Raw genomic sequence first — 23,922 nt, forward strand, 5'->3', positions numbered from 1 at the left:
GCACTGCTCACAATTTACAATTGTAAATTGTGAGCAATGCTGTCCATAGTACCACTATAACAGCTAGAACATATGGAGGAACTGTAGTTAAATATCACAAAAGAGTTTTGGTTAGGTTCCTCAGGTTTAGGAAAACCTACAGTAAGCTTGTATGCTTTATGCTCAGACTCATGCATAAGTTCATGTTTTCAAATACTTTGCTTCTTGAAAAGAATAGTTTCTTCTTCTTCTTCTGCAGCTTTTCCCACTAAAGTAGGGTTGCTGTTTGTAGTGAGTCTCCTCACAACTTCCTGTCTTGGACTGTAGCCACATCCAAGTTCTTCATCCTCAAGTTCTCCTCCACCATCTCTTCTTTGGCCGTCCGTGCTTCCCCTGCACATCCATCTGCATGACCTTTCTTCCCACACTCTTCCTCCCTCCTCATCATGACCAAACCATCTCAACCTTGCCTCCTGTATCTTTGCTCCCAAGTTCGTAACTTTCACCGTTCCCCTTATATAGTCATTTCTCAGATGATCCTTCCTGGTCACACTACACATCCACCTAAGCATTCTCATCTCCGCTACCTCCATCCTGCTGATGTTATTTTTCCTTCAGACCACAGTTTCCAAAGCATACGTCATAGCTGGTCTCACTACTGTCCTGTAGATTTTGCCTTTTAGTTTGATCGGCACCCTCTTATCACATAGCACTCCAGCCATCTCTCTCTCTCTCCAGTTCCTCCATCCTGCTTGTATCCTGCATCCTACTTCCTTCTTGGCCTCACCATTCTCTTTCATTGTTGAACCTAAATATCTAAAGTCACTGACCTTCCTGATGACATTTCCTTCCAGCTTGAAACAGTCTTCTGCCTGTTTCAAGTGAATCATATATTGCACTTATGGAGTTAATATTCTACATTCACATTTGTTATATTCTTAAACCAAGGGATTTTTTCTGTGAAGGGCTGAATAGCAAATATTTTACACTTCGTAGGCCAAGAAGTAAAATTGAGAATATCATGTATTTATATGTAAGACAAACAAAATATATGCAATAATAATTTTATATTATATTTGTCATTTTATTTTAACAAAATGACAAAAATCTGTGTACAAACAGATTTTTGGGAAATTAGTGAGAAGTATGGAATTATTTTATGACACATAATAAAGCTTAATTAGGGTTCAAAGTTAGTGTTCCCAGTCATCAAAATTGATTGCAAATGTTCACCAGATAAGGCTGATCTGTAATATTTTATGTATTTCATTCAAAAAAACATATTTTCCAAGCTATCAAATTTGAATATTAACAAATATGCACCACTATTTACCCACATAAACTTGTGATACATTATTGAATGTTGTAGGCAGCAGAATGAGAAAAACACCACATGCAATGATTACTACTGAGGGTATATTTAGTCACGAATCTATTCATTGTAAGAAGTATCATTCTGCTTCAGCCAATACAGACCAATAATTTCTGTAGCTGATGTATAATGAATAAATAAAATTAAAATAATATATGATTACATTATTTTGGATTTCTCTTCTGTTATTTACTTGTATAAATGATATTTATATTTTGAATAATGATGCTTATAGTAAAGATGTTTTTTATACCTTCACTGTGATAAAAATTAACTTTGAAACCTTCTAAATATGAATCAAGACATGTTATACAACTTGGTACAGCAATTTAATTATTTATTATTATTATTTTTGAAGTTGAGTTAAACCACTTGGAATTAACAAAATCAGTATGTCTCATAAGTATGGTATAAGTGAGAGAGGGAGAGATAGCAGGCAGAGAAGGTTTGCAATAATATATATATCATCATCATCAATTTCCTAGTATGTACCCTCAAGGGATGTTCAGGCTACTATGACAGCACTACATAATTAAGTTTATATTATTATTAATCTCCTATCAACAATTTTCCTCCAAATTGGTTTCTTATCAGCACACCAATATCGTCATGACTAACATTTTGTTCTTCGCAGGCACTTCTGACAATCAGTCCACCTAGATCTTGGTCTTTCTATGTTTCTCTTTTCTGCCATCTTAGCATCAAATAGGTGTTTGATGATAACCTCTGTTCACACATTTTTTAATGCTAACAATGTTGAGCTCCTTTCTAATATATTCTAATTTAATATAATTCTGCCACTGCTGCCATCTGTTCTCTACCCCCCACTTTTTCTCAGAACTCTTATGTGTGGTCTCTAGTCTTTAATTGAGTGCTTTATTTCTAATCCAGTTCTTCAATCCATAACTTAAAACTGGTTTGAACACTATCTTGTATATTGCTAGTTTAGTGTTTTGACTAATTTCTCTCTTATTTCATATAAGTTTATTCAACTCACTCCCCCACTATACCAGCTTCTTAAAATCCAATTTCTTAAAATCAACCCTGCAAGGATTTTGTATCAGTAATATCTCTTGTCACTCTTCCTTACTGAATTGTCAGCAAGTAACTGTATACTATCTCAATAGTATTAACATACATCCCCAATATTATTAACATATAAGCTAAACAACAATGGCTAAATAACAGAGAACCCTGTAGTATCTCACTAGTGACCCCTCCTTCTCTTAGGCTAGGTACTCCCATATGTTACTCTGTGATACCTATCAGCCAACCATTCTGCTATCCCCGTATCATAAGCCTATTTTGTCTTCAGTTTGTGAAATCCTTTCAAATGACCTGGAAAAATCCAAAAGTCCTGTGGCATTATCTGTTCTTCTTATCCAATTCTTGCAGTCACTATTATAAAACATGAGCAAATTTCTAAAGCAAGAAATCTGCTCATGCCAATCCCATGCTTTTTTGTAATTTTTCATATTCACAGGAGTAATTAATTCAGATTGATTAAATTAATATATCAGATATATTATCTGTAATATGTAAAATAATTAATTAAAATTAACTGATTCATTGGGTTACTCAAGTCAAAGCTGGATAACTAGGAGGACACATCATCTTTTAGGAACACGGAGAACAGGCTTCTGACCCAATGTCCAAATATCACCTTGTGATATTTCATTAGTAGGTATATGTTTGGATACTGAATGAGATTGGGCTGGCATGGATTTTAGCCAACCAAAGAGTATTCTTATTGACTGATACCAAAACAAAATGATGGTGCAGTATGATGGAATTTCATACCATTTGGGGCATGGACTGGTTAAACAAGGCCTTCCTGCTATTTTTTGTCAGGAAACCAGAAACAGTGAAGTGTCAGCTACTGAAACAAACTCCAACTCAAAATCAGCAATAAAGATAGGTACCACAATATCAAAGAAAAAAAAAAAAAAAAAAAAATGGAATGGCAGAGTAATTAGAAAAGTACCAGATTCTAAATAAGAAATACACATTGTTACATTGAAGTTGTGATCGGGTAAAGGAACGTACAGTATTTAACACTAAACGCAAGAATAATCTTCTTGTCACTAAAGAAATGGGTCATTTGGATCATCTTCATCATTTTCTGTATTTTCTGCATAGCTGTTTAGCTTTCCAACCAGGATCAGCTTTTCCTTTTACTCTGTATCAGCTGCCATCTCTAGTCGTTTGATAAATCCCTCCACTTCTTCTTTAGAGCCTCTTGTAGGATTCCTCATGTTGATGTTTGCCAACATTACTCTGCTTGATATTACCTGAAAACATCGAAATGAGGAATTAGATAATGTTTGTTTGTTTGTGCCTATACAGGAGGTTCTACTAAAGAAGAAGTGGAGGAATTTGTCAAATGATTAGAGAAGGCAGTTGACATGGAGAAAAAAAGCTAACAGCTGAGTAGAAAATGAAATACAGACATATAAAAATGATTTCTCTAAATCATTTTTATGTATATATTCCAAATAATTTCTCCAAAGACCAAAGCTAATAATAATGATCAGTACCTGCTGAATCCTGGCTGCTGGAAAAGTTGATCCTGGTTGGAAAGCTAAACAGCTGAGGAAAATGAAATACAGACATAGAAATGTGTGTGTAGTCCTTATCAACCTTATGGTTAGTAGGGGTAGCAGTATATTACTTAATCAGGAAAGTGATTATGGAACAGGGTGGTTCACCATTGCCTTCCTTGCCCAGTAAGTATTTTATGACTATAAGACGTGTGTGTTCACTGGGCTGGTTTGCCTGTTTTGAGGAATGAAAAACCTGAGTTTCCAGGCAAAAAAAAATCCTCCACCTCTGTATGAGACCGGCTAACTCACCTTTAGTTGAGTTGAAAAGACCTGATAAAGGTTGCTCTCATTATGGACAGGAATCAAACCCAGGTCTTTCTGACCAAAGGGCTTTGTCTATACTGACTGAGCTACAGAGACTCCACATATAGAAATTATTTCTCTAAATCATTTATATATGTATGTCAAATCATTTCTCCAAGGACTCAAGCTAATAATAATGATCAGTACCTGTTCATGACATTTCTGGATTGTCATAAACATGAACTGGATTTCTGTTCATGACATGGACTAAGTCATTTGCACAAATGACTAGTATACATGGAATTTGAAATATGAAGTGGTCACTATTTAGTTGTGAGCAGGATATGGATAAAAAGTGTGTAAAAGAAGTTTTAAAAAGAATTAAAGTTGATTTGTGCACAGTTCTTTTTAACTTCAGAATTCAGTTGAATGTTGAAATCAGATCTACAGACCTATTATACCTGTTTTTATGGTGTGCATATGTGTGGAATACATGATGGTTTATTGGTCTTGTATAATGATGAAAACATTAAACATTCATCATTATCCAACCATCTGTCACTAAATACCAGTATCTTGCACTGTTGAAGAGCATCTGTTTCAACATTGTATCTGAGCATGGAAACTTTGTACATTCATTGACCTATTGATACATCTCTGTTTTGTATGAACTTTATTACTTGACTTGTAAAGATGGTAGTTTATTGTTTTTCAACTGATCCATTTCACATGGAGTTCATTATTATTCATTGCTCTGTCATGATAAAATATGACATCATTCTAAGCATTGGTTATATATAAACTTTTGATTAAAGTCACCCTAGATAATATGATATACAAAAGTTGCTTATTTTTATCACAACCACATACAGTGTCACCAAGGATTCATCCTCCTTGAGATTTATGCATCATTAATGCAAATGCGAGTACTAAAGGAAATTGTATTAATCTACACATGCTAGCCACTGAATTAAAGAATTTTATTTAATACCATGCTGGATCTCCTTTAGCTTGAATTACAGCACATATGCAGTTTGATATAGATTCCACAAGTTGTTGGATTGCATCTATATCTACAACATATGAGGCATTTACCAGACAGTCCTTTAACTGGCTCCTATTTGATAGAATAGAACTTTGCTCTCAGATCTGTTTTTCTTACATGCCCATACATTCTCAATGGGATTCAGTCCAAGCATTATGGTGGTTAGGAAAGATAGTGGAAGTTGTTGTCATGCTCACTGAACCACTGTTGAACAATTCTTGCATGATGGACAGTAGCATTGTCATCCATGAGACAGCCATCATCTGCCGGATAAAAAGTCAACATTGCAGGATGGACTTGATCGGCAACAATGTCCAGATATTCCTTGAAGGATACCCAACCTTCCAGCAATATCAGGGGACCCATTCTGTACCAACAAAATATGTCCCACGCCATGATACCATCTCCAGAACCTTGAGTTGTGTTTACAAGGCAAGCTGGGTTCATTGTTTCATGGGGCTCTTGTGAAACTCTCTGCCTACTGTCGATACAGAACAAGGTATACTGTGACTCATCAGACCACATGACTTTTTCCAGTATCCAGTCATGGTGTTCCTGACACCATTGTAGATGAACTTTCTGGTTCTTTGCAGAAATCAGTGGTTTCCATATAGGCATGCAACTGCCAATATGATCCTCTTCAATTCCCTGTGCATAGTTGAGTGAGATATGGGTTGAGAACAGCCTTTATTAAACGTTTCAGTCAATTGCTGCATGCAGGAAGTTCTGTTTGTCCGTACAAGCCTTCTCAGAAGATGGCGATCTCGTTCCTGACAGACTGGCTTAGGACCACAGTTATGCCTCTTAGACAAGCAATGTGGGTTATTTTTCCACTGAGTAAACACCTGAGATAGCTCATCTTTTGAGAAACCAGTCAGCTCTGCTCTTTTCACAATCATAGCTCCAGCCAAAGAGGCACCTACAATAAGCTCTTTATCAAACTCTTAAAGATCTTTGCTTTCCCCATTGTGATCAACACTATTGACAGTTACTAACCAGCAGCATTCTTAAATAGTTGCCTAAAACACATGGTGACATACGTGACCAAGTATTTTGCATATCATATATGCCATGTAAGTGATATTTACATATTGTTTCTAATTCATCAGCTGGTATGTGTGCATTATATATCTGTTATTCTTTAATGGAATCATACTCGAGTGTTTAGTAACAGGTATACATCCACTAAGTATATGCTTATCTGTGGAATTTACATTCCCGTGGGTGTAATATCAATAATTTTTAAATTAATACTAGCAAAAAAAAAAAGAGTAAAACAATTTACCAGTTTTGTACAACAATATCATTTGTTATTTCAGATTGATACATAAACACAAATATAAAGAGATGTTAACATGGAAATTTCTTGATAACAAAGCATCATTTTTTTTTCAATTTATTTCATTCAATTTGTGACAAACGTTGAATGCAGGAACAAGATATCATGAGCATGGGTCATGTTACAGGATATAACATATTTTGTCTCAGTCTAATTCATCAATATGTAGATCATGTATGTTGCCCAGAGTTGATTTAATATGAGGTCTTAGTTTTTATTGCACTGGGTCAGACATTGCATCATCTCACTAGCCTCTTTAAATTTGCATACATAAGTATTAAATTCTCTGTATGGTATTTTGGTGATTTACCAATTGACTTAATAGCGTTTGTTGGTGGTGTGAAAGGCTAGTCTAGATTTAAGCACTTGTTTTTTCTCTGCATCTCTGATATGTTCTTTTTGATGGATTTCCCCAGAATGTCCCATCTGTCCAATGTAACAATCACTGCAATTGCAGTAGTTTTATAAACCAGTTGCAGTTAGTCTCTTCATAAGTTGTTGTGTTTTTTTAGGTATTCTTAACCTTGTGAAAACATTTGTAGGAGTGAGATATGTTGACGATATTTTCATCATCTGGCCAGGCTCAGAAGCATCTCTTCAAAACTTCAGTGAATTCCTTAATGGTTTAAATAAAATAAAAAAAATAAAAATAAAAATAAAAAAATAAAAAAAAAAACTCACATTGCTTGTCTAAAAACTCATATGTGTGAATTTTTTGTCACTTCCTTTCTTGTAGGACTTTTGCTATTTTGTCTATAATATTCTTGATATAGGGTAAAGAAGACATACTTTTGTAGTCCTTTACTCATTTTGGAACTTGTGATTCATTACATTATTAATAGTTTTGATGCTGTAACCATTTTTTGTTTGAAGAATGTCTTTACTGTAAGTTATTTCCTTATTTCTTTTATTATCAGTACTTGATAATTTAATGGCTCTCTCTTTTAATGTTTTGATGATACCCTGTTTTGTGTCAGGTGGTGGTGGGAACTAGCATGCAGATACCAATCTGCATTAAACATGTTTCTGTATGCTTCAAAAGTAAGATTACTATGATCTTCAACTGAGATGAGAGCATCCAAGAAAGGAAGTGACTAAAAATTCACACATATACCACAGTAATTAAATTTTAATAATATGTACATATTTCGTCTTAAGTATCTTAAGACATCGCCAGTACAGTTATTACAAACAATACTAGGAATTACTTTCAAAGGAATAGTTAGTGTGCATGCTTACATTGGAATCCTTCTATGCATGTTTAAGGACTTAAAAAAAAATGGCTGTAATTAAAATTAAATTAAAATATATCTGATAAATTTATTTTATACAATTGAGGATAATAATGTCCCTAACTTTTGGGATAGTAAGACAGTCATTACAGTTCATTGTTTTCATTCGTTTATATAAGGATCTATGTAGCAGGTTGGTGTTTTTCCATTGGATCCTATGGTTGGGGTTTTCAACTCCATGTTATGTGAGGCCAGATTTGTGTGGCTTGATAATACGGATGTTGTCTTGATGTTAAACTTTTTTCTATATACTTCAAAAGTAAGATTACTGTGATCTTAAACTGAGATGAGAGAAATATCAAGACTATTGACAGACCATGATGGCATAACAAATGAAATCACACTAGCCACTTCAAAGTATTTGTTGCTTCTTAGTATATATTAGTATATACAGGGTGTTCGGGATAAATTTGACAGTTTCGTAAGGAAAAAGAAAATCTTCTTTGTATCTATTAAATTTAATGAATTGACAAAAAAACATTACAGGCAGAGTTAATTACAATACTATCAACAAGATTTACTCAAAATAACCACCATTAGCATCGATCACAGCTTCAATTCTGCTTCGGAACCTCGAACAAGCTGATGCTACAGTCTCCCTGGGAAGGGCCGCAAAAACTGTTTTAATTTTATCCATTAACTGGGCTTTTGTATTACTGGAAGTGCGATTGGTGTCTTTTTCAACTGCGCCCCATACAAAATAATCCATGGGGTTAAGGTCTGGGGAGTTTGGAGGCCAAACATTTGGACTGGTGAAGTCGTAGAAATTTTCAGACAACCATTTTTGACTTTTCCCAGAGGTGTGGCAAGGGGCCGAATCCTGCTGCCATACATACGGCCTACCATTGGCTACCCTTGTTATCCAGGGCTTGACTACAGTTAGCAACTCCACGAACAAAGCCCGAATTCCAATGCCAGGGTTCTTCAACACCTGTTCCTGCAGATTTGCGAGGAATTCTGCTGTACGAACGCAATCAGATCGTCTGCTAGGGATCTTTCTTCTTGCTACATCCTCGTAGTCACCATTGCAAGTCTCTAGTTCATGCCTGATTGTTTTTACTGTATTCAGGGAGCATTGGGCAGCAGTCGTAATATCCTTATTTTGATGGCGGGCACGAATCATCATGATACAAGTTATTCTCTTCCATGATTCAGGTGGGTTCCAGCTATCCATCCTTTCTGACATCTTGTATATGAATGAAGAAGGGTCCAAACTTTTAAATGAAGAGAAGTGTGTGTTAATACATGTAACTTACGGAAAAATATAATTAATTATAAATATGTCAAATTTATCCCGAACACCCTGTATTAGTATATATATCAGTCTCAAAGTTCTCCTTCTGTGTGCACATGCATCACTCTATGTGACACCACTAGTGTATTGGTTTTTCATAACGAAGCTGTTTGGATTACCCGGGTGAAGTTGTTTTTAACATTATAAAAAAAAAAAAAAAAAAATTAAAAAAACGATTATAACTTGAGTGGTTTTGCACACATATTTCTTTCCCATAATAATAATATAATTCCTTTAATTAATTCCCTCATTCACTTTCAGTTAACTGATTAAAAAAATGATCTTACAGATGTAATTAACCAAATATTTTTATTGACAAAAACACACATAATTATCAAGAATATAACTATATATGCACTAAGGTATAAGAATTTTTTCCTTTAGCCAGCTTGGCTAAAGCTACCTACTCTCCAACCAACAGGCTGTGGGTTTAAATCTCACTATGGACATGGATGTTTTAGGTTGTCTCTAGGCAAATGACCAATTTCATCACTAAGCATGAGATTATTGCACCACTTACTAGTGGCTTGAAGTACGTTACATGCTCACACCAAGTGTCTTGCATGTGTTTCACATCAGGTAGAAACTTTTTTGACGATATATTATTTTCCTTCCACATCAGGCAGGTGAATTTTTACAAAGTTTTCAATATTATATATAACATACTAGTTTCAATTTTTTTGGTAGCATTTTATTTGTGAAAGAAGTGAACTATATGTAAACTGTCTTAATGATATTGAAAATCTCAAATGCAATTTAGCAATTCTAACTGATTTCAAGTTTTATATATATATATATGTGTGTGTGTGTGTCATCATCATACGTATCAAGGATTTAAGCCTAGCATGGCCTGTTCCGGCCTTAGAAGTCATCGTTGAATCGTTTAAGAGGACGTCCTGGTTTTTTTTTCCCTAATGGCTTGTACTTTAAGGCTTGTTTTGGTAATCTTTCTGTTTTCATTCTTTGAATGTGTTCCATCCATCTATGTTTATATTTTTTAATTTTTTCAATTACTGGTTCTTGGTTTAATTCTTTCATAATATCTTCGTTTCTTTTGTGATCAAATAGGGTATACTTTGCAGTTTTTCTCATAAACTTCATTTCTGCTGTTGTTAATCTTTGTTTGTCTTTTTGTTTTATTGTCCAGATTTCGCTTCCATACATTAAGACCGGTAGGGCTAATGTATTGCATACTTTTAGCCTGGTTTTTTTTTGAACTAGGTTTGGTTTAAATATAGAGTTAATTACTCCTGTTATTTTTAAATATTTTGCAATTTTTATGTCTATATCTTTTTCATTTTCATAAGTGATCATACATCCTAGGTAGTTAAATGAGTTCACCTGTTCTAAGATCTTGTTATCTAATACTATTTTAGTTCTTGCTGGATCTTGTCCTTTAAAGGCCATAGTTTTTGATTTTTATCATACCATATTATCATACCATAATCTTTGGATATCTCATTTAGATTTAAAATAGCTTTCTGTAAGTTATCTTCAGAATTTGTAATTATTATTTGGTCGTCTGCAAAGAGGAGAGTGTTTAAGTTAATTGTAGGTGAAAGTTTAATTCCTTGATGTAAATTTTTACTCCATTTTATTATTATTTCATTTAAGTAGATATTAAAAAGAGTTGCTGAGGGGGACATCCCTGTCGGACCCCTTGGTTTATCTCTCTTGTAGATGATAGCTCATGATTTAATCTTATTTGTATTTGATTATTTTCATATATACTTGTGACAGCTTTTAGGATATTATTTGGTATTTGTATTTCTTTTAATATGTTAAATAATATGTTTCTTTTAACTTTGTCAAATGCTTTTTCAAAGTCAATAAATGCAATATGTGTTTCTAAATTATATTCTCTTCTTTTCTCTATTATTAATTTTAGGCAGAAGGCTGAGTCTATACATGATCGTCCTTTTCTAAATCCATTTTGTACCTCTAGAATAAAGTTTTCGGAATATTTCATTAGTTTGTTATTTAAGATTCTGCTATATATTTTGTAACATGAATTTAGTATACTGATACATCACTCTATAGTTTTTAGGGTCATCTCTATTGCCTTTCTTAAAGATAGGAATCACAATTGCTTTTTTCCATTCTATTGGGGGGATACCAGTTGAGTAAATTTTATTTAAAAATAATAAGAGTCTTCCTTTGAATCTTGTTCCTGTGTATTTATATAGTTCTGAACCTAGCTTAGCTTCTCCAGGTGATTTTCCGTTTCTTGTTTCTTTCAGGCTGATTTCTAATTCTTCTTCAGTTATTTCCTTTTCATTTTCGTTAATTGTTTGCCAGTTGTCTTTTTTAAAATATTTGTCTGTCCACAGTTCTGTGTAGTAATTTAGAAATTCTTCTAATTTCAACTCAGTGTTTAATTTTATGTTTTCTTTGGTATCTGCATTTAGGTGTTTCAAAATCTTATATACATTGGGTCTTATTTTATATAAATCATGTTCTAAATTAGAAACAAATTTATTCCATGATTCTCTATGTCTTTTTCTGACTTCTCTTTTAGCTATGGCTCTTATTCTTTTATATTCTATTTCATCTTCTAATCTTTTACTGCTTAACCATTTGTGATAGGCTTCTTTTTTCTTTTTGATTATTTCTTTGATTGTATCATCCCAGATCTTCAGTTTTTTTCTTTTATTGAATTTTTTGGTCTTTCCTAAGCTTTCATTTGCTGCTGCATTTAGTATCGTTTTTATATTAAACCATTCTATTTCTATTTCTTCATTTTGTTTTATTTTATCTAGATACTGGTTAATTCTTTGTTCCTATAGCCAATATACATTTGTGTCATTCAACAGTCTAGTTTTATAAACAAATGTTTCAATTTTTCTTTCTGTTCTTGTTACTTGTAGCCATTTAGTGGTAATCTTAATTTTATTTTAACAAGGAAGTGGTCACTGCTTATTTCATATCCTCTGTGAACTCTAACATCTAGTGAAAATTTTGATGTCTTTTCATTTAATATGAAGTAATCTAATATTGATTTCCATCCTCTTGCTGCCCAAGTATATTTATATATGTCGTTATGTTTATAGAAGGAATTCATTATTTTTAGGTTATTATAAACTACAAAGTCAATCAATTTTTTACCATTTCTGTTTAGAGTGTGTTCTCCATGTATTCATATATTATTATTAATTTTTGTGTTTCCAATTCTTGCATTTAAGTCTCCTGCTAAAATTATGTAATCATTTTTATTTATTTTATTATATATGTTTTGTAGCTGATTATAAAAATCAATATTATCCTGTTCTCTTCCTTCTTCTGGGGCTTTTAAACCAATTATTGTTAAATAGCCTCCATCTATTTTTATTCTAGCTTCTATTATTCTTTCATTCCATAATTTATAATGTTTTAACTGTTTTGAAAGGGAGTTATGAATCCAAATCATGACTCATGCTTGTGCTCTTTGGTTTCTGTCGACTCCACTGTATATCACATTAAAATTTTAAGTTCTCATAGTTCCTTTTAATTTCTTTTTTGTTGCAGTGATTACTGCTATTTTAAAATTTCTTTCATTTAATAACTGGTCTAATTCTATTTCTTTATATGCTATTCCTCTTACATTCCAGTTTGCTATGTGTATTATATTTTGTCGTTTCCATTTTCGTTTTCCCTTTTCCATTCCAGGGTCGTTTACCATAGATTCAATCCGATTATCTTTTTCTGTCAGCTTACAAGTATGGTTATGTTCTCCATGTCAGGGGACTAGCCTGACGATGGAATAGTTCAGTGGTAGGGCTGCTACCTTAAGGCTTCTGAACTTGCCTTCTTCCAAATTTAAACCCATAGGAGGAATAGGGTATATTGAAGGGGAAAGGGTAGATTATAGAAGAAATATAGTAAGGTTTATAGAGAGGACATAGTTGTAAGGCCAGAAATGAAAAGACCCCATGGCCCTCGAGTACTCTAATGGCACAAGGGTCATAAAGTAAGAAGAGTTGGCTGATAAGGCCTTATAGGAAAGATTAAAGTAAGTGGGTCTTCCTCAAAGTAGAAGATGGAGAGGATAGATCCAGCTAGGGATCCATGGGAGTGCCGCTCCCCTTACAATCAAGATGATTGCCCCTTATGGCCCTGTTGGTCCACGAGTCCTTATTCAGTATATTCGGACCACCCCACCATATATATATATACACACACACACACGCACGTGCATGTACACACACACACACATGATGGGCTCCCCTATCCGCCACCCAGGGGACGCGCTCTCTAGGGGTTACAGGGTCCCCTGAGAGATGTGTGTGTGTGTGTGTGTTATTATTATTATTATTATTATTGCATCCTCCATGGAGTTGGCAGACTCATCATGGGAGGTTTGTTCGACTGACAACATATTTATTATACTGAATCTTAAAATGCTTAACATTCCTTGCATTAACAACACATTCTGGTAATGCATTAAATTTACTGACAGTTCTCCATGTAAAAAATCAACTCCTCACGCTCCCTCTTCATCACACTCTTACATAACTTCCAGGGTTGACCTCTGGTTTTTTCCCCTCTTGCCTTCTACTCTTTTTATAATCTCATCTGGATTAATCTGATAAAATACTCTCATTAACTTAAATGTGTCTATCATATTAATCTGATAAAATACTCTCATTAACTTAAATGTGTCTATCATATTACCTCTCTTTCTCCTATCCACCAAACTCTGCAATCCACATTTTTTCAACCTCTCTCCATAGCCAGCAGTCCAAAGTCCTGATATTGTCTTAGTCACTTGCCACTGGACCCTCTCCAATGTCTCCACATCACACTGAAAACCAGGTGACCAGATTTGAGCACAGTAGTCCAAGTGTGGTCTGACCAGTGCTTTATACAGTGGAACAAACACTTCCTTATCCCTACATGCTAGAGTACATCTTATCAAACAGTACTACAATGTGCAGCCTTTGCAACACTAGCAATATGCCCTCTAAACTTCAGTTTACCATCACTCCTAAATCTTTAATTTAATCCACTTCGTTCAGTACGGCACCCTCAGTATAGTATACAGATTTATATTTTTGCACTTATTGTTATTAAAACTACAACCCCCACTTCTTTGTCCAAGTTAAAAGTCTATTTAAATCTTCCTGAAGGGAATTAACATTGGCAGTAATCCCCAGTCAGTCCACATGATATATCATTTACAGACAAGTTAAACAGGATGGCCCCAAGAGCCAAACCCTGGGGCATGCCACCGGTTACCCTTCTTTTTTGAGACTGCTCTATCATATACACAACTTGCTGGTATCACTCAGAGAACCAATCTTTGATTCCATCTAACCAGTATATTATCTATTCTCATCCTCTGCAGCTTGTACACTAATTTATCATGTGGTAATCCATCAAATGCTTTTAGAGAGTTCAAGAATATCACTATATATGATTCTCCCTTATCTAACACACCTGTTACCATATGATAAAATGCAAGTAATTTGCTAAAACAGGATCTACCTTTTACAAATCCATGCTGACCGTCATAAAGAATGCTATGTCCATCCACCCAATCCTGTATTCTATTCCTAATCAAAATCTCTCCAACACCTTGACCACAACCACAGTTATATAGACTGGCCTATAGTTGGAGACTTCTGTCCTAGAACCATGCTTGTAGAATGGTACTATTTTGCCTTCTTTCCACTCCTTAGAACCCTACCCACTACAAGACTCTCATTAAATAACCAGGTCAAGAGCATAGCTAACTGTTGTTCACATTCATTAAGAATACTTGATGATATGTCATCCATTCCCACAGCCTTATTAACATCTAATCCAATGAACACCTGATACATCTTGGATTCTTTCACTTCCAGTTCTCCTGATACTTGCCTCTCTTCTATATGTTGCACTGCATCATTTACACCAGTATGATATATGCTGATAAAGTGCTCATTCAATAGTTCCACTATATCCTTTGCAGCTGTTAGTCTGCTGCCATGACTATCCACCAGTGTTAGTCTGCCATAATTATTCTTCCTCTTGCTTGCCATGTAGTGGAAAAATTTTCTTGAGTTAGCCTTAGCTTGACCAGCCAATCTCCTCTCATACTGCACCTTTTCTTTCTTTGCTATGCTCATCACCTTTTTAGCCTGCACTTTATACTCTTCATGGATCCAGTCACCACCAATGTCTTGTACCTCCTCCATAGCATTTTCTTTTCCAGAGCTTGCTTCATTTCACTGTTCATCCATTACACTCCTGTTCTATTTACTTGCTTAACCCTTGGTACAGTTAGACATTGCTTTTGTCAGATACTGCCTTGTGAGTTTCCATGCATTGTCAGCATCTTTTTCACTCAACTCTGTTCAGCTCTATATGTTGGGTTTCTGCACCCAACAATTGCATTTATGAACAGGTGTGACCACATATTTACTGTAATTGAAAATTTGAAATAGGTTGTTAGGATGTTGTATTTAGTTAGATATTATATTTGGTGCCACAATAAAACTGTTTGGTTGCATCTACAATATGGTGTCTTCAGGGGGGGGGGATGCTTTTTCACTATATGAAGACATTTTCATATTTTCATTCCACTCTTCTGAGAGAATTGACACATAATAAACAAAACTCCATTTATTCCTGTAAATAAAAACGAATCCTTCCATGTTTTGTTTTGTTTGTTTTAAAAAAAAAAAAAGATTGCATCTGGTGATCTCCAACAAAATATTATTAGCATAACTGGAGATATCCATGATTGATAAGACAAAAGAGCAGCTAACAAAAAGAAAACAGAAAACTCATGTGATGAAGGTAGAATTCTAGAACAGGTGGATAATTCCAGCTGCTTTTTTATTTAGAAAGCAGTTCTTCAGCTGATGAAGAACAAAATTTAGAGTGAGGTATCTGATTGCAAATATTCAATTTCTGCAAATGAATGGTAATGCAGCAGTAACCATTCAGGAATTCAGTAGCTGATGAGCTACTATATTCTGTAAGCTAGTTAATCCATCTGCAGTGTACTCCGCATTCTTTACTGATAACCTTATGGAATTCATTGTACAGATCAAGGCCTGTCAGCCACTTAGGAATGTGAAACTCCAATAGAAAGATGAAATAGAATAGAATCAACAGCCACAGAAGAAATGAAAAGGTTTTTTGGAATACTCTTGGTTGAAGAATGCTTATGTATAGAAACTGGCAAATAAAGAGGTCAGTGCACAGCAACAGATTTTTGCAATTGCTGTATTAGCCTTTCTGTAATAATGCTGTAAAGACTAGTGATTGTTTGAATAAAATTCAAGAACTGCTACAACGAGTTTTTTCAGAACTTTCAAAAAGCACTATTGTCAGGGGGAAAAAAAGATTGTAATTGGCAAGAAACATTCACTTGGCTTGGGAGGCTGTTCTTTTGACAGTATATTCCGAGCAGAACTCATAAACATGGCATCAAAGTTTATAAACTTTGTTTACCAGCTGGCTACTCATACAATATCTGCATATATAGAAATATATGGATTAAAATGGCAAAGGTGAAACAGTGAAGGGGGGGGGGGTCAAGGCTATGCTCATTCTATCACCATGAAATTGCTTGATAGTTTCTTTGATAAAGGAGAGATACTGCTTGTAGATCATTTTTTTACAAGTTTGGCACTAGCAGAAGAACTTCTCTCTAAGAGAACATTTCTCTGTGAAACATACAAGAGTAATAGAGTTGGATTTCCAGCAGAAGTCATAAATAAGAAATAGAATCAGTGAGAAATCATAACCATAAAAAACTTAAAGGGCATTAAAATACTGAAATGGAGTGACTAAAAATCAGTATCTTTGTTAACAACTTATGGAGATCATTGTTGTTTGTTACTGAAGTCTCAGTAACAAACATATATAGTCACAGTGACTATAAAAATGGATTCTGTAATCAGCTATAATTATTATTATTATAGAAAGTTTTTTCACTTTGTTATAAATTAAATTACCATTGCCAAGAAATTATATTCTTGTTTAAATCTTTATTCAATTATAAGCAAACAAAGTTTGCACATGAAGTATCTTCATGCACAGGCTACGTGTATATTGAATCTGATGACTTCATATGAATTGCCTTGGTATCTTAATTATACAAACCATACTTCCTGACTGATTTCAAAACCCAGACTGGTTTTGATTTTTATTGAGGCCTCATCAATGGAAGCCAGACTCAGAAGACATACCAAGGTTGAATTAATGCAGAAGTCATATGTTTCCCATATACAAGTGGTAAAAAGATGTATCACCTTTATTGAAATACTCTAGATTAAAGATAATTGTAGACAGTCTTTTTTTTTTTGCACTTGGTTACAAATTAAATTAAACTTGCAAAGAAATTATAATCCTGCATCCAAATGTAAGCAAACAAAGTTTACTTACACTTGGTTGCAGGATTTCTTTATTTGATAGAACTTGGCATCTCCCATGGTATATGCAGGTAGGTAAGCCATAGATGAAAATAATAGTGCTAATAAAAACAATCCATCACCTAAAGATATTCATAAACATTCATGCTACAGTGAGACTCAACATATAGTCTATAGGTTGAAGAGCAGAAATACTAACTAGACAGTCAAATATACTATACTGATTTTATTTAATAAATGGTAGGCATTTAAGGTTTTTGCATCCAACAAAATTTACCATAAAGCATGCACAATTATTTACAAATAAATTATTATTATTATTACGTGACACCTCCAAGGAGCCCAGAGGGAGGGCTACTCCACAACTCGCGGTCTCTACCACTCACTCAATTCACCAACTAGTGAATTGCAACTACCATCATCATCTCCACCAATGCCATCTAATGGCCACCACCACTAGTTTTTCACAGACAATCACAAACATCCATGCCCACGGTAGGATTCGAACCCGCAGCCTTTTGGTTGGATTGCAAATATGCTAACCACTCAGCCAACCAGGCTGGCATACGATTAGGATTAGGAACATTGCCTCTTAATCTAGCAAGTTGTAAGAATACACTCAACCTTGGCAATGGTGAGAGGTGAAAAATGGCTCCTATTCTGTTTGAAGAATGAAAACACATTACAGGATTTGTTTGTTTATGCTTTTTTTCTGATTTTCAATACCTGCCTAGTGAAACTATATCCTACTTATTGAAGGCTTGAAAAAAATTCCTTGTTTGGTCCTTAGAGCAGGGCTACTATATTTTGAAATCCCTACTAATTGTACTGCAGTTTATAACTGTTCATGGGTGGAATTGTGATTAAAAAAAAAAAAAATTGTTCATTTGCAGTAATAATGAAAGATCATTATACCAAAATGCTATTTGTGAGTATCACAGATAATTTCTGTACTTGTTGAAATACATAGGATAATGTGTAACTTTTTTTAAAAGTAATATAATTCAGCAGTTAGGAAAGCTGTCCAAACTTATTATTATTTTTAAGGTTGGTACTGTTAATCCTGTGGAGGATTTCAAAGTTCTTATATCTCAAGAAGGCATAAAATTTATTGATGGTAAGAGTTTTTTAATTTTGTTAAAATAAATTATTTATATTCCTTTCATTCAAGACTTTAAATCATTATTATATTGTTGCAATAAAATAGGAGATATTAATCTTTATGTAAATATTTTTTAAATCTCTAATCTAAGAATAGGCAAGTGGGAAACTGTTCCAAAAGAAAAGAAAACTTGAATAAACAAGGAGAAAGAAAGAAAAATTGGTTCTCTGAGTTTGGAGTTGAACTGAAGGAGTGTTAATTAGCAACATGTGTTTTAATGCATTTAGTGGAGAATGGGGGAATTATTAATACCAATTCTAATAAATAATGACCATGGAAATACTTGTGAAAAATGCAAGAACAGTAACTAATTGTGTGTGTGTGTTAAAGAGAGTGGTGTGAAATATTGAGATATACAGGTACCCCCTTGCTTAACACGGTTTTTCTTAATGCAGGATTTGATTAACGCTGCAAAACTAATTGCGACAATCCCTTGATATACGCATCAAGTGCTTTGATTAACGTGCCTTTAACCCTGTAGAGCTCTCAGCTAATCTAACAGATACATGCAAAATGTTTAATATAAATATTCTTACACAATTCAGTGTATAGCTTGGAGGTCATGAGTAGCTGTGCATTCATATGTTACAAGTGATATTCCCCACTGATTTTTGCTATTAGTTTGGTTTAACACATGTTATGTAAAGGTTTGTGATATTTGATAAGTTTTTCAACAACCTCCAAAATATTTTGCCACCTTCTTGATATTTATTTTCTATATTCTTGCCATAGTCCTCCCATGACTTTTGTTTAGCTAGTTTTACGCAGTGTTTAGCATTCTTGCATTTGTCTCTGTATTCTCTAAGAGCAAAAGCTGACTTATTTGCCAGGAACTTTTGATATGATTTCTTCTTTTCCTTCACTGCCTCTTTAACTTCCTGTGTCCACCATGGACTCCTGATTTTTCTATCCTTGCAGACAACCTCACCACATGCATCTCTGGCTGAATCAATCAGGGTTTTCTTCAAGGCTTGCCACTGAATCTCCAAGGTTTGGTTCCTGTTCTCAAACCCTTTCATTTTTTCTTCAATAATCTTTGTATATGTTAGTCTACAGTTCACATCTGAGAGCTGCTCAACTTTTATTCGTTTTAAAACTCTCTTACATGTTATTCTTTTCAATATTAAATTCAATTTTATCCAGCTCAAGACTGAATAGTGATCGCTTCCAATTTCAAATCCTCTGTACACTCTGGTGTCCTGCACCATGGAGAAAACATCACTATCAACAATAACATAGTCAATGAGACTTTTCTTATTCCCTGCCTCTTCTCTCCATATGAATTTGTGCACATTTTTATGTTGGAACACAGTGTTAGTAATAACCAGTCCATGTCCTGAGCAGAAACCCAACAGATATTTGCCATTATTATTAGCTTTGCTCTTTTCTCCAAATTTTCCCAAAATATTTTTGTATGTCTCACAATCATTTCCTGCTCTGCTATTTAAATCCCCAACAAGGACTAACTTTTCCTTTTTCATTGTGTCAGTTGCTTTTTCTAAAGCCTCAAAAAATTCTTCCACTTCTACCTTAGTAGAACCTTCTGTGGGGCCATAGGCACAAATAAGTCTCGTTGTCCAGTTCCCTGTTCTCACATTTGCCCACATTACTCTACTTGAGACTGACTGCCATTCAAGAAGATTAGCCTCATATTTTGTGTTGAATACTATGGCTACTCCTTCTTTTCCTTGATTGTCATTGCCTTGAATATAACATTTTGTATTTATTGCTCAGAAAGATCTCACCAGTTTTTGTCTTTTTTGTTTCAGTCACCTCTATTATGTCAATCTGGTACTTATCTAATTCCTCAGCTAGCTCCATTTCTTTTGCCATTCAGGCTTCTTATATTGGTAGTACCGATCTTTAACTCTGGTGTTGTTGAGTTGGGGTGTGTTTTCAGATTTGTTCCAGTAGCTGACTTTTTGCTGTTCGCCCTGGTTCCCTGGCGAAAACCACCTTGGCCTTTTTAACCAGGCGATGCCCCAGCCGGCATGAAATTTTTTCATGTTGTACCATCATTTTTTATTTTGGTTTAACCAATAAGAATACAATTTGGTTGGCTAAATCCCAAATTGCCAGCCCATCCTCGTTCGTTCAGTATACAAGTAGATACCCAACAGGGTGCACCACGAGAAGGTGAGGATTGGACATTAGATTAGAAGCCCTGGTCGGTTCTCTGCATTCCTTTAAAGGCTATGTGGATGTCTCCTCTCAGTTATACAGCTTTGACCCTTAAGCATCCCATCATGTATTACTGAAATAGAGAGCCAAAGGCTTATTTATCATACATCTCCTCTAGGAGATGTGCTTTACATTATGGAAAATACTAAGGAAAGTGATCTGGAGCTTACTCCACCTTTACTACGAGTTGCTCATAAGGTTGCTTATGCTTAAATCTGCCGAAATTTTTAGTTTCTATATATTCAGCACGAAACTTGTTTAGTTTCTATATTTGGCTATGAAATAATGTCGGATTCAATATCCACTTAATTTGTACCATCATGTATTATATTTGCAGTGTTTTTTTCTTTATGTTTTATTGCCGAGGTCTGGAGAGTCATTTTGCTTGTTATCGTAGAATTTATGCCGATAAGAAAAAAAACTAAAACTGTTTAAAACGAATCTTGATAACTTCTTTTGATAAAAAAATTGCGGTAAATAATGTAGGTACAAGTATTTATTAAACATTGACTTTGCATTCATTTTTTATCTTTCCTAAAAGAGTACCATATAAAATTATTAATACAGTAATCGATCATGGATGAATTGTAATTTTTACCATTGATTATATTTGATTAACACAATTTTGATATACACGGTAACATTGAGGGATTAATTAACTGCGTTAACCGAGGGATACCTGTAGATTGTTAATTAAAATATGTGGACTCTTCTGCACTGAGTGGAGAAATTTTTAGAGAGCTCTTAGAGACACTACTTCAAATGTGATAGCAGTATTCACTGGTTAGACAAATTTGCAAATTTATATTTAATTATTTATTATTATTATGTGACACCTCCAGGGAGTCCATAGACTCATTAAGGGAGGGCACTTGATCCACAACTCTCCACCACTCAATCCACCAACTACAATGAATCACAACTACACCAATGCCATCCACCACCCACCACCACTAGTATTTTCACAGACAATTACAAACATCCATGTCCATCGTGGGATTCAAACCTGCAGCCTTTTGGTTGGAGAGCAGATACACTAACCACTCGGTCAACTGGGCCATTTATGAAGTTAATAGTTTTTCAGAGGTAAAGTAATACCTTGAATGAAAGAGGAAACTTCATTTCATGGAAATTGAGGAATATCTGTAATATATTTATGCTGAGAAAGATTAGTTGTTGGTATCTAGGAAGAATAAAAATTATTTACATGCTTTGTGGACTTTTAAAAAGCCTTCGACAGCATTGAACAAAACAACATCTGGACTATACTGTAATCATATGGTAACTAATTTGCCTATCAAAAGAAATCAACATGAATACACAGGCAGCTGTCAAGATACGAAGCAGACGTAGAGCTTGGTTCACCATTAATAGAGGCACAAGACAGGGAGATCCGATATCACCAAGTATCTTCATTTCATATTTGGAAAGATTGATGGAACAAGACTCAACCACCTGTGCTCTGCAGATGGCATTGTTTACTTGAAAAAGATGAAATGAAACTTGAGCAAATGATACATGATCTAAATAGAGAAAGTATAAGATGCAGATTGAGGATGAATATAGAAAAGACAAAAACAATGGTTTTTGGTGAAAAGGAGATCGGAAAAAAGATTATTGTAGAGGGAAAGGAACTTGAGAATGTGGAACAGTTTACCTACCTTGAAAGTTGTATAACACATGAACTAAACTGTAAACAAGAAATTAAAATTAGGACTACAAAGGCGTTAACAGCACTAAAATCCATGGACAAAATTTGGAAGAGTAGAAATAGCTTAAAAACCAAACTAAGCGTTCTTGAGACATACATCTTTAGCAGCATGTTATATAGTTGTGAAACTTGGATAATGACAAAGAAATCGGAGAGAAGAATATTGGCTTTTGAAAGAAAGTGTTATCGTAAAAATTCTACGAATTGGATGGACTCAAAAGATAAAAATGAAGAAGTGTAGAGAAGGATACAATTAAAAGAGACTCTGTTTCAAAAAGCCATACAAAGAAAATTAAAACACTTTGGACATATTTGTAGAATGTCATGAATGACAGAAAGTTAAAGTCACTAGTGTTTGGCCTAATGAGTGGAACAAATGTCAGAGGTCATCCTCATCATGAGTAGGCCAATGATATTAAAGACGGGTGTTGGAGAACTCTTCAATTCATTGCAGCAAGAATTCAGTCATGCTGCAATGAACAGACGTCACTGGCTAGAATAGCTTTCTTTAGGGAATCTAGCCTATAGATGCAAATGGCACTTCCACATGGTTACACACCCCTCTTGACATTTGCTTTCTTATTTAAACATCAACATGAGTAATAATCAATGTCTAAGCATACACACTAGATTAACATTGTATAGTCCTGATATTATTTTTAGTATCTGTTACTTCAACCGTTTCAAATCCTGGTGACCAAACTTTAGCACAGTTACAGATGTGGTGTGATCAGGGCTTTATACAAGTAATCTCCACTTTTTTATACTGCAATCCACTGTATTACACCACCTTTGCAACATGTCCCCTAAACTTTAAATTTTTATTGACTATCAATCCAAGTTCCCTCACTTCTTCGACCAAAGAGAGTATGTGGCCTCACATAGATTGATCCCAGATTTCCTGCCTATGCATTTTGTTACATTAAACTGACCTCTCATTTCATTGCCATTTGTCCGGTTACCCAAATCCTCCTGAATAGAACAACAGAGGAACAGAATGGCAGAACTCAAAAAATCTTCCAACACAATAAACCTAGTCAACAGATAATGAACTGAACCAAAAGACTGTAGAGAATTTAAGTAACTGGTAACAATTGATGTAGTCCCGCCTATTTAAGTGTTTAATTATTATTTTCATTATTTTTTTTATCATAATCTAATTTTTTTTTCATTTTTCCTTCTTTTCTTTCCCTCACCAGAGGTCAAGCTTGGGTCAGTGATTACAGAGCAGTTATGCTGTAGCTTACTAAAGTGTATTTTGATGTAGCTTGTGTCCCAGCATATATACATGCATTCTTGATGATAAGCTATATTAAGGTCAAAGCATCTAGCGTTATTTTATCTTAGTTTTAAGTAAAG

The 23,922-nt window shown here is 34.5% G+C and overlaps 1 protein-coding gene across 1 annotated transcript in view; it reads left to right on the top strand.

The window, feature by feature from the left end:
* Ku80 (X-ray repair cross-complementing protein 5 Ku80) overlaps window positions 1–23,922 on the top strand; it is a 305,608-nt gene that overhangs the window by 221,959 nt on the left and 59,727 nt on the right. Inside the window, exon 17 of the mRNA XM_090405213.1 lies at window positions 18,557–18,626. Within this exon, the coding sequence (XP_090261339.1) occupies window positions 18,557–18,626 (70 nt within the window). The remainder of the gene's footprint in view (window positions 1–18,556; window positions 18,627–23,922) is intronic.

The sequence above is a fragment of the Typopeltis vanoorti genome, chromosome 15 (genome assembly GCF_054136105.1).
Source record: "Typopeltis vanoorti isolate ZY-2024b chromosome 15, IOZ_Tvanoo_1.0, whole genome shotgun sequence".
Classification (NCBI taxonomy): Eukaryota; Metazoa; Arthropoda; class Arachnida; order Uropygi; family Thelyphonidae; genus Typopeltis; species Typopeltis vanoorti.